This window comes from Acomys minous (genome assembly GCF_964271855.1).
Source record: "Acomys minous genome assembly, chromosome: 9".
NCBI lineage: Eukaryota > Metazoa > Chordata > Mammalia > Rodentia > Muridae > Acomys > Acomys minous.
Genome location: NC_140490.1, coordinates 110,497,381 through 110,515,730, shown reverse-complemented (window position 1 = coordinate 110,515,730; position 18,350 = coordinate 110,497,381). Strand labels below are relative to the sequence as shown.

At 37.3% G+C, this 18,350-nt stretch overlaps 1 protein-coding gene across 8 annotated transcripts in view; it reads left to right on the top strand.

The window, feature by feature from the left end:
• The window catches only part of NAV3 (neuron navigator 3), a 718,489-nt gene that overhangs the window by 645,984 nt on the left and 54,155 nt on the right, over positions 1 to 18,350 (top strand). For all 8 annotated transcript variants that reach the window (XM_084796372.1, XM_084796369.1, XM_084796370.1 and 5 more), the window contains 4 exons: positions 5,150 to 5,338; positions 8,517 to 8,569; positions 12,422 to 12,445; positions 15,957 to 16,034. In XM_084796372.1, the coding sequence (XP_084652498.1) occupies positions 5,150 to 5,338; positions 8,517 to 8,569; positions 12,422 to 12,445; positions 15,957 to 16,034 (344 nt within the window). The remainder of the gene's footprint in view (positions 1 to 5,149; positions 5,339 to 8,516; positions 8,570 to 12,421; positions 12,446 to 15,956; positions 16,035 to 18,350) is intronic.

Sequence of the window (18,350 nt, the reverse complement as noted above, 5' to 3'; positions counted from 1 at the left end):
TTATCCCTGCACATATTGTTGGCAGGACAAATTTTGGGTTGAAGGTTTTGTTGGATGGGTTGGTGTGCCCATCCCTCTACTGGAAGTCCTGCCTGGTTACAGGAGGAAGCCATTTCAGGCTCCGTATCCCCTGTTGCTAGGAGTCTTAGGTAGGGTCACGCTCATAGATTCCTGGGAGTTTCTCCTGTCCTAGGCTTCTAGTTCATCCCAGAGATGCCTCCCTACATCAGTTTCCATTCTCTAACCCAGTTCTCCCTTTCTCAGTCTGTCTTCCCCAGTCTTGATCCCTCCAGCTTCCCTCCCCCTTTGCCACACAGTTCCCTCCCACCATCTACCGCTAATGTCTATTTTATTTGCAAGGATACTCATGTGCCACATAATGGCAAAAGATGTATATTTTATTTAACTTGGTACATAATTATAAAACAGTAAAAGTCTAACACTGAAGCTTTTTTAAAAGTTAAAAATATTTTTTGTCGGGTCTTAGGAATGTAAAGTGCAGCAACATATAATGGAACAGCTGAGACATAAACCCGTATCACCCCAAACATTGTAGTTTACTAAGTACCCCCTGTGTTCTATCAAGTTTTTATTAATTGATGTTAGTTTAATTAGCTGAATATTTATTTTGATTTGCCAATGCTCATTAATTGGAATATATCCTTCTTTTCCATTATTTTGGGATGAAATGTAACACTTTCCTAATTTTTATAATTTAGCCTTAGGGAAGTCATTAAACTTGGCTGACCAGGTATTTAATAATTGGGTCACACTATAAAGGTTATTAATATAGTGAATAGGAAGACCATGTATATTTGAAGACATATGAAACTGACAATGAAACATTTTTGCTAGAAAACATATTTCACACTATGAAAGAACAGCAATTAGGCATATCCAAATTTTGCCTGCATTTAATTCAGTATAATTCCAAATTAATGGCTATAATAGTTAATCAAAGTGTTAGCATGTAAGTATAGAATACTACTATGGCCTTCTTTACCATAAATGTCAAATATTTGTACAGTGATGTATTTATCAGTTTGAAAAATTGAAATTAATATTAGCTGAAGCCATTAAGTCCATTGTTACAGATGTTTTAAATATTGATAATTGAGATTACAAATTTAAGGTTTTATTTTACTATATAGTTTTTTTTTAAAGAGTTGAAACACAATATGAGAGAAAAAATGTGCTTATCCTGATAACAGACCATCTCTACAGAACCTGTTGTTTCTATCTACAGTTACCATGCAAGGAACTACATACAAACCACATATTAGAAGTGATTATAGCAATATACTGAAAATCAAATAAAATTTAGGAGTCACGAGTTTTATTATTTGTCATATTTGAATTTTATATTTCCAGACATTTTATCCAGTAACACAATTTAATAGATTTTTTAAAAAAAGAGAGAGAGACTGCTGAAGAAAACGTGGAAGCCTTGTATGTTTGGTAACCTCAGCACTCAGGAAGGTGAATCAGGAGGAATAGGGTCAATGTGAGAGAACGAGTGGGCTTCCGTTTGTGGCAGCCTTGCCTCCGGTGGCACCGTGCAGAGTCGTTGACACCAATCTGTGGCTTCTCAGGAGTAGCACTTTCCTAGAAGAGAAATGTCTTTCTCCGTCTCTCAAGCACTCTTCTGCCAGAGTACTCACCGCAGCCTTTAGCAGTGCATCATTTCCTATGTCCTGAAGAACACCTTCTTGTGGTAAAAGCCACGCATGATACAGCCACCCACCTATTAAACAAATCCGCATGACAGTTTAAACTCACCAGTGACAGAACCGATTCCAACCATCTAAACCTTGAAACACATTTTAGAAGTTTTTTTTCCTCTAGATTTTTTTCTTTTGTTTTTAATTTCTGAATTTTTAACCATGCGTTATATGTCAAGGGTCCACACATGACTTTACACTTAGGTTGAGCAAGCTTTTCTTATTTAAAGCAATATCATAACACCATTGGTTAATATCTTGCTACAGAAGTAAGGGTATGAAATACCTTAGGTATTTAAAAACCTGGCCCAGGGGCTGGGGAGCTAGCTCAGTCAGTAGTATGCACATAAATATAAGTTAGATAAATATGTCAGCTCCAGTCAGTTTCTCATTGGCCCCTGTTCTCCTACTCAGAACATACATGACTTCAATAAAATTGACAGTTTTTCTCTGTGTGTTCAAATCGGGGCGAGGTCCGTCTCCTTACTCTACTGAAAGATTGCCCCATTTGTTTGTCTTCTAATCCTAGGTGCCCCTGTGACTCCTGCCTTTGAGTGGACCTTCAGTGTCACCCACTCTCTCATTATTTTGGTCACACTGAAGAGCACTGTTCAGATATTTGCACAAGTTAATTTTTCTAAACGTTGGTATAACCACTTCACTATGGTTTTGTACTCTGTTACAAGAAAAGAAGTCTTTTTATCCGCAGTGTTGCTCTTCTCCACTTTCGTCTTCTCTCCTCCTGCGCATTCTTGACATCAGATATCATGTTATGTTTCTCTTCCTGTTCAGCTGTAAAATCAACAAATCTTTCATCAAAACTAGAATTGAACATTCTTAAGTATGGTTGGTGTACTCCCAATGGAAATAATCATATTCCTTGTAAATTAAACCGTATCTGTTACAGGTTTTGTTTTGTTTTGTTTTGTTTTTGTTTTCTATCAAGACTTAAATTTTTATCTCTTTTTAAATTTTTTTTGCTTTTTACTAATACATTTATATTATTACACACACACACATATAATAAACTACCTATAGCAAGAAGAAGCACGAAATAATCAGTAATTATATAAATGTTACATTCATAGTGTTCTGGCTATTTGCATTTGGCAGCCTTGAACAAAACATCTTTCCTATCATGGTGAGTCTAAAGTTCTGAATGTAAATCAATATCGATCATATCTTGTCATTATCAACTTAAAACATCTATCTAGACCTAAAAACATCTTAACCCCTAAGCAACTAAGCTTAATTGTAAAACTAAACTACTTGATCTTCAACCCCATCAGAGACTTGAGACGGAATAAAATTAAATTTCTGAGTATACAGAGAGTGCAGGTTAGCAGCTTCCCAAAGAAGGTGACAGAGACAGTTTGCTACCTCAAGGGTCACCCAAAACTCTCTATAATGTTGGAGCATTATCTTCAGCCTTCTGGCCCAATATATCTTACAGTCATATTTGTGAGGCAGGAACTACTGAGGACTTGCTTACCCTATCTTGGCAAAATTTGACAGTCAACTCTGCCTGCATCTAAGCTTGCTCTTTTTTAGACAGAATCCTGTCTGTGGTGTAGTGACTTTCATCACTGTTTTTTGTTCAGTGAGCAAAATGATATATTTACAAGTATACAAACATCATTTACATAGATATGTCTGTTAATTAGGGTAACCAAATAGTGAACAAATGTCCCTTTAAATGCTGGACTAAGTGCTAAAGTGATATACATGTAAATAGGTTGAAGAACACTTTTCAAGTCAATCCATAACGGACACACTGAACTGGTTAATGTACCCCACCTCAGTGCCTTGAACTTATGCATTCAAGTTCTGAGTATCCTACTGCAAACCTGCTGGCTCTTATCAGCAACCACAATAATTTAGAACTAATGGCCACTACTACAGCTGGAGGAATGCACCTGAAAAAAAATCTCCCACTCTCCTTTTTTCTCCATCCCTTTCTCTGTCTGTCTCTCCCTCCCTCCCTCCCTCCCTCCCTCCCTCCCTCCCTCCCTCCCTCCTTACCTCTGTCTTTTTCTCAGTCTCTTGGCCTCTCCTCCCTTTCTATCTTTCTGTCTCTCTCCTTTTACCATTTCTTTCCTTCCTTCTTTGTATTTTCTTTTTTTCTTCCTGTTAGTTATATGCTTTACATATTCACAGTTTATTCCTTTTTATTATATTCCTTATATATTTATAATCATATATATTTGGTTATTTGTTTATACTTCATTTAGCTCCAATGCACACCTATCAGAGACTGTCCTGTCTCAGGTTTTAGTTAACACTGTGAACCATCAGGCATTATTTCTTGGAAACAGTAGAGTCACATACATTTGCCCATTTCAAGTCTTGCTTCTAATTCAGCTTATCACGAGAACAAGTGATCATATTAAGGAGATGTGTCATGTGTCGAACATATATCAAGTTTTAAAAACTCAAGCCAACTCAGCATTACTGATGTGGCTCTCCAGTGTTCTAACAGTGCTTGGCGGTTGCCTTTATAGCTCACACCCCCTGCCTGTTCCTTATAAAGCAATAACAAATTTATGTTGGCTAAATGTGAGAAATTTCAATAGAACAAATTTATGGTGGCTGTGTCTTTACTTTTCTGCTCCAGTCTTATGCCAAATTTCAAAATGCACTGTTTTCTAATGCAACTGTTTACTTAGCCAGCCATATCTTTTTATTCTTAAGTTGGTGTTTATCATTTGGTCTAAACCATAGAATAATATAAGAGCTGTAAGGCAACTGACAGAATCTTATTAAAAACTGTAGACTTAAGTTACTTCTCTGAAATATGCTTGTCCTGACAACCTCATTCTGATATTTCTATCTTAGACCCAGCAGAAAATAGCTTTTTTATGATTCTCTTGCTAAGAAACTAGACACCATATATTTTTTATTTAAAGAAAATGCTTTTTATTCTTCTTTATGACCCTGTTATAATAAGCTTACATCAATATAGTTCAAAATGACTGCAACTCTTTGCCTGGAATCACCTAAAAAGCTCTTATTGCAGAGATCAGATTTTTCTTTTTATATTTTTCTTTCTTTTTCATTGTGCTTTGCCCATTAAAATGATGTAGTTTTTTTCCACAAATAAGAAACCTGACGCCTTGAGGGTGACAATGTTTTCTTCATAATTTACCAGAAAATATCATGTCATTATATCTCTAGCACAAACAGCCATGATGACTTGTTGGTGATGATTTCTATTGCTTTAGAAATTGGCAAGATTATTGCCTTGAAAGTGCCTGGGGGAAAGACTTGTTCTGTCTGTTACTGAAATTTCTCGGTTGGAATCTTGACCACTCTAGACCTGAAAGTTGCTAACATTCATGTTTTTTACAAGAATTGCAATCATTTTCACTTTATTTTAGCCAATTATCTTCCGTGTCCGAGTGCCTGAGCCTCTGCTCCTTGCTTTCCAGTGAGTCCTACCAACCTGTCTCAGTTTAACCTTCCTGGGCCCAGTATGATGCGCTCCAATAGCATTCCTGCCCAAGACTCCTCCTTCGACCTGTATGACGATGCCCAGCTTTGTGGTAGTGCCACTTCCCTGGAGGAAAGGCCGCGCGCTATCAGCCATTCGGGATCCTTCAGAGACAGCATGGAGGAAGGTAATGAGGATGGGTATGGGGGAAGATTAAAATGATATCATTTCATGTAACTCTTAAAGGAAAACCATTATTCACAGCATAAGAATCCTTGAGGGAAAATATAGCGAATCAGCAGATGTACTTCTCTTTTGGGGTTTGCTGCAGCTTGAAGAGACTTTGTCGTTTCGTCAGATACTAGGAAGTGTGTCATTTTCTTTTAAAATCGGTGCTTGGCTATAGAGTGGTTTGGGATAAATCCAATGCTCTTCTACACGTAGTCACAAAGCTTTAGAAGACCTTGACATGTGTGTCACATAACAGAACAAATGTTTTAGTTGACACCTTCATTAAAGATCTATAAAGATACATAAGCCATATAAAAGGATTGTCTTATAAAGCTATTGTATGTTGCTAACTTCTATCCTCAGAGGCTCAATGTGCTGTTAGCTACTGTATCATTGTAAAATATATATTCTACCTACATTTTTCAATATAGGATATATCTTTGTCTAATAGTAATCAAATTCATACCTGGCCTACTAAATGTCTTTTTTTTGCACAGTGGCACTTGAGTGCTCTAAATAAATCCACTAAAAAAATCTCAAAAAGCTAAATACATGCTCAAATGTACGTATTTTCTCAAGTGAATATATTATATAAAACTCAATGCTAATTTAAGAAATTTCCCTTTAATTAATCATTTTTAATTACCCATGAAAAAAGCACATGGCATGCAGATCACAACACATGTCAGCTAAGGATAAGCCAAACTAAGCATAGAAACCCAAAGTGACCTGAGCAACATCAAACAGAAAAGCCATGAGTTAATAACTGTGTGCAACTCCAAACCCATACATTTGGAACCCATCAGAAGGTAAGCCTTCAGCTGTGAGTTATTTGTAGTCTTAACTTGGGGAAGCTTCATAGCATTATGAGCTTTAACTTCTGTTCCGTTCATGTGGATAAGATGCAGATAAAAGAAATAGCTCTTCCTTCTTCTTTCCCCATATAATCCTCTTATTAAAGAATCTTGTGACTCTATGCTAAAGCAACTATCAAAATGGATGCATGCCTTTCAGGTCATTATTGTACATTTAATATGCTAGTATTAAATCAGTTGCCCGTTGACACTTACTCTTTGGATACTAACCAAACCATTGAGCTCAGTGTGACGGATGGTGCTCTGCTGATACTGCAGCATGGAGCACAAAGTGCAACTAATCTGAAATGCTAGGTCCTTGCCTTTATGAAATGGTTACATCATGCATGCTCTTGCACAGAAGCCTCTTATACATTTTATACTCCGCTAGACATATGGCTAACTTTCTATAGTGCCTCATTTCCAAGTAGAATGATCATTGCTCGGTTATTTTGGTGTCCACTGTATGAAATTTAAATAATATGAATTGCTGAAAGGCAACTTGAGTGGGCAACGTGAACTCTTTCATGCCCATGCATTGAATGCTAAACCAGTAAGCCATGTTTAATGGGTGGTCTGGAATGAAGGCAGCCTGGAACTAGGCTGGATTCTTCCTCAGTGCTCACAATGCTGGATAATGAACCTAGGTTGCAAGCTATAAAGCGTTAGGCCTATAAAGAACACATGACAGGAAGAGAGAGAACGGGGTCTTCTGGGCCGTTGTCCGTCTTCCTTCCGGTAGTCCAGGCTAACTCTTGTCATTTTTTTCAACATCACTAAAGAGCTATGTAGATATTGAAAGATTAGGCCTTCTCAGAAGACGAAGGACTGAGAAAGAAATGCTTTGTACACTTGATGTTGTAAATATTACTGCCTTAAGCTAGAGGTTATTTTTTTTTCATGCCCCTTTCCACAAACACCTATATGCTAATAAATACTTTCATAGAGACTGTCCTGCAGCTGAGCAGTTGGCTCAGTGGGTAAGAACGCTTACTTTGCACGCATGAGAACCTAAGTGGAACCCGCAGCACCCATGTAAGAAGCAAGCTGTGTGTGTACTGTAAAGTTAGCATTAGAGGGCAGAGACAGAGAGATTCCCTGAGTCTCTAGGCAAGCTGTCCAGTCAAAATGGCGAGCTTCACTTCAGTGGGGGACCCTTCTCATGGCATGAGGAGGCGAGTGACAGAAGGAGCCACCTGATACCCTGCAGTGGTTACCAGAACACACTCGTGTGCGTCCACTGATCTTATACATATAGACCACATGCACACACGGAAGGTAAAAATGAAAAGACTTCTTCCTCTCTGAAATTTCTTCCTTTGTGGCCTCTGGATAGGCACTATCCAGGCGTAGCTTCCACAGCCCTCTGCAAAACAGGAAGTATCTCCCTTTGCCCATGAATGACCCAAGTGATCTTAGTAGTATGTGCGTTGTGCTGTTGTTATCTGTTTCATTGTGCCTCTTGACTTCCTTCTGAGCACACAGGGTTGTATCTCATTTCTATCCTAGGTGATCCCAGGATACCACAAGGTTATTATGTACTGCATGTGTTCATGTGCTCAGCTAATGTTTATCTAAGGGATGAATTAAAAGAAACAATTGTATTATTCCATAAGGAAAAAAAGACTTGTCTGCAAATATAATTAAGCATAATTTTGTCCCCCTCCTTTGGGTTTAATGCATTGTTAAGTACAGAATAGCAGATCTTCAATTGTGATGACATTGTATTTGATATGTATCAATGGGTTAGAATAAAAAATTCATCTTAACTGTTATCTAGAAGTAGAAATGTTTGCATATTACTAGCATTTATAAGGAATTGATTCCCCCATTTCAAATAGCATGATCAATTCATCACAATAATGGAATATCAAGTTGAGACAAGTACTTATTTCCTTGAAAATATATAGAGAAAAAAATCTGAAGCTGGATCTTTATGTTAAGAGAGTGACATTCGGTAAACAGGATATCCTAAGCCTTCTAGAAGCTCTCAGATTTCTGTGCGTCAGGTATGGGGACGTTCTGCAGCTCCCAGGATGTGAGAGCGCGCTGTGGGCCTCGTGCCACTGCTTCTGTCTGTAGCTTGGTGAGTGAATCTGAATGGGGCCTCTACGCCTTAAACAGTTGGATACTGAAAGTTTTCCCGTGAACTTGTTTTCACAACCTGGTCATTTTCTGTGGTTATTTTATACCCTTAGCCATCTTTTCATAATGCTTTCAGGTAAAAGTCTCAGCTTACAGTTGAGTTGATTATTTTAACCATGTTCTCATTTCATCCAGTTCACGGTTCTTCGCTGTCGCTGGTCTCTAGCACGTCTTCGCTTTACTCCACGGTAAGCGCACTCTGCTTTTCTGCCTGCATCACGCGCAGATGCCCAAGGAAACTGTTTTAGTTATATAGCAGTTGTCTATCAAAATGCGGCCATCTTGTATTCTCACATGTCTTTGAGTTGACTGTGGTGCATTCATTACGATCAGTGAATACGTGTAAAACCTTGTCATATAATACACTGGAGAGTGACATGATGTCCTTAAGCCATGCTTAAGCCCCACCCTCTGTCCTGGCTGCTGATCTTCCTCTCTGATCCACGGCTAATAATTGTTTGACAGCATTCTCTCCAGCTTTTATGTTTAAGGTTATTTTTGGAGAAGAGTGTGCCCATAGTGTTGTTTATTTTCCTTATAGGAAAAAAAGTGCCTTCTGAATAGAATTTATTTCTTAAAATTATTTCTCTGGAGCTGAATACCAATATTTGAGCTTTTCCCACTGTGAAATACTATAATTAATTTTTTTCAAAAATGAGAATGTTTGTCCCTGAAGGTAGTTCCTTCTTTTTGTAAGTACCCATCAGGAGATTACGAGCTAGGGAAGCTTCCTTCAGTGAGGGGTTAACAGCGGGCAAAGAGTCTCACCTGGCCTTAAGTTACCTGTGTAATCTTCCCTCTTATATTGACCAGGCATGAGATGGTCACAGCTTTCAGCTTCCACTCGGCATTAAACTTTAAAGACAAGAGTGATACTTCTCACACTTTCCCCCATTTTATTTGCATTTATTATTTGTACAAATAATGGGTTGCATTCCATTTTATGTGTTTGTATAGTTCCATCATCCCGAGTCCCTGTTCCCATAGCTTGCTCTCTTCCTCTACCCACAAGCCCTCCTGCTTTGGTATATTATCTCAATTTGTTTCTTTAATTATAATGGTTACATGTGTGCATACCCATAAATATAGTTTAAATAATACAGTCTTGGCTTATAGGTTAACCTTGCTTATTTCCTGCGTTATATACGACATTCAGGTTCAGACCATCATTAGAGACATGGCTACTTTTCTTACTTCTCATTCTGACGGTTAAAATTGCCAATACATTCTCTAATAAAGGTCTCAGCATTAGTGTTTAGGTAAATGTACTCATTTGTGATACTGGATAAAGAAGTATGGATTATAAAAATAACCTGAAAGAATATGAAATAGAGAGATGTTAAACTTAGTGTTTCTCCTATTGGGCCGAGACTGTTGCTCTTTGAGATGTAATTGATATATACTATTGAATTACAAATTTCTGTATAAGAAGAAAAATTGGAGCATTTTTCTATCATAGGATTGTTCTTAAGTATGCATTAATTGTGATAGTAATATTTTAACTACTACTACTACTACTAGTAATAATAATAATAATAATAATAATAATAATAATAATAATAATAATTCCATGATGGTTTAAGAAAAAACGTGAGTTTTTTTTTTTAAAAAAACAGATGACTACTTGAAGTACACAGGGATCTAATAGACCCTCCCATAGTATAATAGTAATAACCATCTTTTCTATCTACACTGGTTAATACTGTGGCTGTGGGTTCTGAGTTATTACTGATTGCTTGCAGTGTGCCTAGCTTTTCTCAATCTCCATTTGAATAGGCAAGTGTGCTGCTCAATTTCATAGTGCAAGATTAATGTTTAAAATGGTGTGAATGAGTATATAAAAAGGCAGGTTGCGCTGGCTCAGCTCACACTACATAATAAGCCTCCTTAATATGTACAGTTGAGACATACTAGGTAAAAATAATAATAAGAGAGTATATTTTGTAAGTGATCTAATTTGACTTACCAAATTTATTCATATACGTATACTCTCCTATCTCTCTGTTCTTTCTTTTCTCACTACCCTCCTGTCCATAAACCCCCTTCCTCACAAATCTTAGTTTCACATTCATGTTTATTTGTTTTGTTTTGTGCATATCCTTCACGGACCGCTTAACTCAAGAATAATTCCAAGAAGTGGTTTTTAATGGCTTAAGGAATACAGAAATAAATTGATATTTTTACTTAGGCAGGACATTTTATATTCTTTACTATCCTTCAGTATATTAGTTTTTATTTTTAAAAAAACTCACTAAAATATCATATGCAATCAAACTATACTATAATACTACCAGTCCTATTTCTAAGCCACTGGGTGAGGTAGAATATTATATTTGTCTCATTGCTCCATTTTTATGGTAATATATATTACTGGTAAAAAAAAAAATAACCATTGCATATGAAAGAAGGCGAGGGTTAAAGAAGCAATAGTCCTGAAAATTCAGGTATGAGAAAGTTCACGCTATGTAATATGGAATAGTTAATATGGAACTAACACCTGAAACTTGGGGTAATTTTAATGAAAACATGATGGTGTCATGACTGTATTTCATTTCATCTAAATAAATTAGGTCTCTTTTTTAAAAAATCAATTATTTATCGAGTCTGTATAATTTTAATGTAATCCAAATAAGCCCAAAGGCAGAATATGACCAGAACAAAGTGATAATACATGTACAAAGTATTAGGTAGTTGAAGAAAATTATGAATAAGGCTTAATCAAGTTACCGAATTAATATTCTTTGCTTATACTGCAGAAATGAACACAAAACTGTATGTAATAACTTGAAATTGCTAGAATTTGAAAAACAAAAATCTTCAATCTATTAAAGCGAGATGTAAAATGTGCAAGACAGATGTCAGCCTTGCCTTTCAATACAAAGTTTGCCTATGGTATACATAATATACACACTGACACCTTTCAAAGGTAGAAAGAATGAAATTCAGGTTAAAAGAAACACTTGTGAATAAAATATACCCAGGTAATTGTATAATTGTATTACTTGCTTTTTTGGTTTGTGTGTGTGTGTGTGTGTGTGTGTGTGTGTGTGTGTGTGTGTGTGTTTCTTCTGGAAGAAAGCAGAACAAAACCAGTTCAGACATTTTTGTACCAATTAACCATAAAATGTCTCCAAAGCAACAACAGGTGACAAGACTGCTTTGCAGCCGTTCTCTGCAAGAGGCAATGGGCAGAGTTATTTTGTTCAGAGACGCTCCACATTCTCCAGTTTTTTCCAGATTGCTGCAGCCTCCCAAATCTAATGGTGCACATAACTCATTTGCCGGCATTTCATAGCCCAGCATGAAGATGGAAAAAGCCCTGGGAGTTTTCTGTATAGAAGCAGAAAACACCCTGCCATTTTGTACAGCAAATCTCATGTCCATAAGCTACACAGCCAAAGTTATTTGGCTGTCTCTTTTATTACCACCCTAAAGCTAAGTACTTTTTTGTTTGGCTGATGTGCCTACCAATAAACTTAATAACCATTAAGGAAAATAAAAGAAAATAAGAATTAGTAGCTTCTGAGGTCTATTACTAACCATAGTGGCCAGACTTCTCCTCTTAACTCCATTTGTCATTCTCATAATATACATCAGAAAATAAAGTTCTTCTCCCTAATTCTTGGCTAAGGATTTATATAATTTCATAGGCTCTGATATATGTATGTATATATAAAACATGTCATGTTCCCATGGGCTCCATATATTTAAAGTATAAGCTTACAATTACTTGTATTTTGGTTTTTATGGTCTCTGTAGTTCGCAAACTCTTTCATTATCTTAAGGTGTGTTATATATCTATTAGCTGTAGTTCTAAATACTTTGTGTCATATATGATTATCCATTTTATTCTTCATACTGTCTTATTATATTAGGTAGTCTTATAGTTTACTCTTATGTTAAATCAGGAAAATTGTAAATAAATCTTAAAAGCATTTTATTCTTTTAGACATATAGAATAAATTAACCTTAGTTTCATAATTAAAATACCTCTTTGTTTCTTTCTTTTTTTTTTTTTTTTTTTTTTTTTTTTTTTACAGGCCGAAGAAAAGGCACATTCAGAGGTAAAAATCTGTACCATTTTAATCTTGGAAAACTAGCGTGACTTTAGGATGTGATCAGTCTTGTTGCCACTAGAGGGTGCTGGATACGCTAGCATCACTGCAGCACTTCTGCTAGAAGTTCATCTGTGCTCTAGCCCTTGCTTCTAACAGAATGCGTAAGAAAGTTCTAGCAGCAGATTTTCCTCCCACATTTTGCCTTGCTCTTAGCTCAAGATCTAATAAGTTATCTATAGTAGCTGGCAATGGTTCCCTCGTTAGTGAATTGTATTTTAATGTGTAAAGCCATACATCCATCTCACTATCTCTTCCTCACTGCCTGACAGACACTGGTTAAGAATAACGAAACTATAGAGTCTGTAGCACGAGGTCTTTTCCATAGAAGTGCCGTTATTTGGGGCGTGAGTGTGAATTACTCTTTTATGTATAGGGGATGCATTTTACAGACACATGCTTGCTTGCTATCATGTACAAAAAACAACCTCCTGCTTGGAGACAAAAGTCTTCTTTACCTTTGTAAAACACACGTGCACGCACGCGCACGTGCGCACACACACACACCCTAGCCTAGGAGTGCAGGGGGACTTAAAACTTCATTCATGGAGGTGGAAACAATGGCTCAGCAGTTAAGAGTGTGAATTGCTCTTGCAGAGGACTTAAGCATACATGTCTAGTGATTCACAAACATCTGTAGCTCCCGCTATAAGGGATATGGCACATTCACATGCATATCCATGAAGGTACACACAGACACATAACTTAAAAAGTAGCTCCTAAACATTGTTCAGGGTGTAGTAACAACTTTTCTTATAGAACATAAATGCCTTGAAAATGGCCTTGCAGAGAAACCCATCCCCACTGATTTCATTTTATAAACTTTTCGAGAAGTGGGTCTCAACCTGTGGGTTGCAACCTATTTGGCAAACCGTTATTTCTAAAAATATTTACACTAGCAAAATTAAAGTTATGAAGTAGCAACAAAGGTAATTTTGCGAGTGGGGGTCGCCACAACATGAAGAACTGCATTAAAGGGTCGCAGCATTAGAAAGGTTGAGAACTACTATTTTAAAGTCAAATTTGTTCCAAATACAGAACAACTGAGTGAGCGTCATGGACACACATTTTTAAAGCTGACGCTATCTTTTTCACATCACCTAGATCTGACGAAGCTTTTAGTTTTAGTCATGAGACTGCTAACTGAAATTTGGGAGTACAGCAGTGTGTGCCTGCCTTAATAGTAGCTACCCAATTCTCCCTTTGCCACTTATGCTCATAAGGGGTCATGAGCTTTGAAATAAGTACTATAAATTGCTTTATAGTTTTTTGGGTTATAAGTTACAAGAGGTAGAATCATATAATAAAGGTATAAGTGGCAAAGCCTCTTTTAGTTTGTATTGGTCTAAAACATAAAGATGCTTTGTTTTCTGGGCTTAAAAGATCCCAGTATTATTATATGAAAGTAACACAAATGTTCATTGGGACCGAGCCAGATCTCCATTTTCAAAATAGAAATAACAGTGAAATTGTTACCTAGTTAAACTATATAGGGGTAGGGCCCCATGTTGAACTTTCTCCACATGCTGTGGCCTCATCTGGAATCAGCTGGTGCAGGCCCTGTGCATCCTGGCACAATCTCTGTGAGTTCCTGTGTGTCTGTCCTGCTGGGTCTGGAAGACACTATATTCCTGGAGTCACCTAGAACTTCTGGGTCTTATAATCTTTTCTACCTTCTCTTCTGCTTCGATCACTGAACTTTAAGAAGGAGGGGGTTTGATGAAAGCTACTATTTAGGACCAAGTGATCAAAAGTCTTTCACTCTCTGCACATTTTCTAGTTGTGGGTCTCTGTACTAATTCGAACTGCTACAAGGCGCTTCCCTTATGGGAGCTGAGTGAGGAACTGATATGAGCATAGCGATGTTTCTTTAGCGGCCTTTTGTTGCTCTGATTCTTTTACAGATCCATAGGCCCTCGGGCCATGATCTACCTTGTCACAGGTTTTTGGCCACTATAGCAGTGTCAGATATGACTTCCATTTCATGGAGTGGGCCTAAAATCCAGTTTTTAAAAAGTAGTTGCTTACTCCCATAAAAGTGTGTGCCACTGTTGCACTGGTACATCACTATCCTAGATTGTAAGATTTGTTGCTGGGTGATAGTGATGATGACCTTTCTCTTGTGGAAGTGTGCAGAGGAGTTACATAAACATTTTCTTTTTCTGCATCGAGACAAGCATCAGTCTCTTTTCTCACTCCTCTCAATATTGATCAGGGTTTCTTTTCCCAAAAAAGCTTGTATTGTATAGGAGGGGAAAGACGCTGAATGGCCTACCTTCAAAATGTCTTTTCATACTCAGAAAACATTTAAACTGTGCAGCTCCAAGAATAAGGAATTTGTTTCTTAAAGAAAGCATCAACAGACAAAACTAGTCATCTAAAGGACTGGGTTCTCCTGAGAACAGAAATATACTTGCAGAATCAATTTTCATATGCTTGTAATTTTTTCCATTTTAATCACTGCTTATAATTCTTGGCAACATAGGATATGATTGACAAAAATTCTAAATATTATATGATATCGATGTATCTATGATTTTAAAGCTAAAATCAGGAAAAGCAAAACTCCCAAAAACCAAAACCAAAACAAAACAAAACAAGAAACCCAAAACAAAACAAAACAAAAATCCTTAATATTTATTTTGCTAGTTTTTTTTAGTGAATTGTACTATATTCAGAATTTCCCCTTATTTTATACTTTAGATAACTACAAAAAATTTCTGTTCAGAACTTATAGGAAGTCACCGAATAAAAGCATTCTTGAAAGCATTAGCTAAAAATTATCTAAGCTCTATCCCATAAATTTATTTGTACTGTGCTTGGGGATACATGGTTATAATTCCTTCACTCCAGACTCTGAGGCAGGAGGATGACATGTTTGGTCAAGGTTGGGCCACACAATAAGATACTGCCTCAAAAAGAAAAAAAAAGCACATATATTTTAAAATATGGACCCATTAAGTATTTAAATGCAGGTTTTATGCATTATAACATATTCTATACTTTTTAAAAATTGTTTAAAATATAAGTAACTAAAATGTATGTGGTAAACATCTTAGATTTTCAGAAAGGTTGTGTGGTGCACCATTTACATAAAAAGTCAAGAAAAGTATGTAATTGGTATATATAAATTTTTAAAGATTATTTTTTTCTTGAATTATCACGATGAACTTTTAGAAGGAACAGACTCCAGTGCAACCATGCACTAGTTCATGAGTCCTGCAGGACTTACAAGTAGAACTCGCTGTGTAGAGTGATGAGCAGATTTGAGTCCCAGGAGAGAAGTTAGAAATCCCTTCGTCTTTTCATAAGAAGTATTTGAGAGCTGCGGTGTAGATAGCATTCACCTCCCCAAAGGGGGGCTCCTACTGATTCATCTGTGGTTACTATGTTTGCTGCCTTGTGCTGAAGTCTGTGTTTCAATGGATCATTTAGAATATTGGGCTTTTTACTTGCACAGCAAATCCATAAGCTACGGAGAGAACTGGTTGCATCCCAGGAGAAAGTTGCCACCCTCACGTCTCAGCTGTCTGCTAATGTAAGTTGCCTTTTATTGCTTGGAGATAACAGAACAGATTGTTATCTAATTAGAGGGAATGGTTTTGTCAACAAAGTTTAAGGGTCCTCAGTTACACAGAGTAGAAGAAGAAGAACTCACATGAAATTGAAGTTTTCTGCCCACTCACTGGTAAGACATTAAATCCAAACTAATGAGGGGCAACAGGGTAAAACAAAACAACAGAAAAAAAATTTATGTTAGAAATTTGCAAACTACAGGAATGGTTAGGAGTGTTACCTCTTTTCTTGTTTCTTACTTTTGTCGTTCCACACGCAGGAGTTTTTCATAAAGCAAAACATAATCAGGGCTGCCGAGTATCTGACTTCGGAGGAACTAAATTTCCGTGACTCCTGTCTCTTTCAGCAATCAACGAAGCCTAAAATGAAATCTAAAACAAAATAACCTGCATCTACATGTGATAGCTTCGCTCCATTGTCTGGGAGACACAACTCTCTCGGAATACCCTGGCTGCCTTCTTAGAGCAGTTTAGAGGAAACCACATTTGCAGGCACTGTAGCAGCTTCAATTGGTGAAAGCAGTGACGAGGAAGCCTACCAATTTCATTAACTTTCCTACTGAATGTATTCACACACTCTCAGGAGCACTCAGAGTAGATGAACTAGAACACAGAGGAACGTGTGGCATTGTGCCCAGTCCTAAGGAACAGTAGTGTGAGATGCCACAGGCGGGGTGCGGAAGCTCCTGCTAGGCTTCCATATGCCCTCTGTAGCCTTACCTCACTCCTGCTATCCCTCTCTCACCACCGTTGCCTCTCGGCTCCTCCAAAAAGATTTTTTTTAAATCTTAGACAAAGCATGACATATAAAATATGAACAGGTGCAGGACCATAGTGTATGACATTGTAATAGGAATCCACAGGAAGCAAGTCCTTTCCCTCACAGTGAATTAATTTTAGCCCTGTGTCTCAGTTGACATTATGTTTTAACTCCAGGGGAATAATATTAACTTGAGATAGACTATTATTGTTTATAAAGCTTTTGAGAAATGCCCAGCAATAAGAACACTAGAAACTAACAGTCTTTATCCACTGTTGTGCTCTACATCTAAATATTAAAGGAATAGTTTTTGAGGCAATTGTAAATTTTATGCTGCATCTATAGTACTGTAAAACTACTGACTTTCTTACTTGTACCCAGAGGACAAAGAAACATATAAAAGCCACAAAGGCATCCCGTTATGTTTACCTGTGATGAGGAAGTCTCAGCCACCAGCCTAGCCATAAGCATCACATTTTTTTGTTGTATGTTTGTCTGTTTTTGTGGTACTTGGGATTGTGTGTGCCAGGTGAGCATTTCATCACCTGAGCTGCATCCAGTCCTAAAGGCTTTGTTTGGTTTGGCTGTTGTTGTTTTGTTTTTCAATTTCTATTTGTAAGTAAAGATATGCCTTTTTATAAATGCCATATAGCCTATCAGCTGACCTGCTAGCTGCATTAGTTTTTACTTATTAAGTTATTCAGACTATAAGTACATTTTGTGTTTGGTTAAATGTGGTGATTGCCACAGGAAGGACTTTTATATGAAAGTGCGGCCAGTATACTTCATAAAGACAGATTATGACGAGTAGCTTCAGTTTAATCCTCACTTAAAGAACATCCACTTTCTCTTAATCTATGAGCAACTATATTAGACCTAATGCTCTCACTAGATTAACTTCATTCCCGTGATTTGCGTGTTCCGTGCTGGTACTTGACCTTAACAAACCTGTTTCAACTTGTTCCATCGCTGTTCAGCAGTGCAGAGTGATAAAGCAGGAAGGCTTTGAGTGGGCAGACTTCTCACTTGACGAACAGAATAAAGTCGAGCCAGTGCAGCAGCACACAGTAGGGCTTTCTTCCTTACAGTCTTGTGTGAAAAGAGTTGCAGTAAGCCACAAGAGACCATGTAGAAAGCTTTTTCTGCTACTGCCTTTCTGAGAAGACATAGGCCATTATGGCAAATGCTCTTTCTTGGCTGTCTTTGAGTCATTATCCCTCCAGCAAATATCAGAAAGCAAAGCAAGATCCCCACCAGCTCAGTGTTGATCAGGGCCACACGTATAAGCCAGATTCCTCTGGACCTCTCTCCCACACAGTCATGCAGGCCACTCATGAGTATGTAATGAAACAAAAGGTAATTTTTGCCTTTAGGAAATACATATTTTTAAACTAAAAATCTCTTAGCTCCAATGTTTTCTGAGAATGTGCTCCACTTCTTTGCTTTATTGAATGCATTTTAAAAATATAATCCAGCTGTTTCTCTTGCTGGGGACAATCTGTGCCTATTAAAGGGGAAA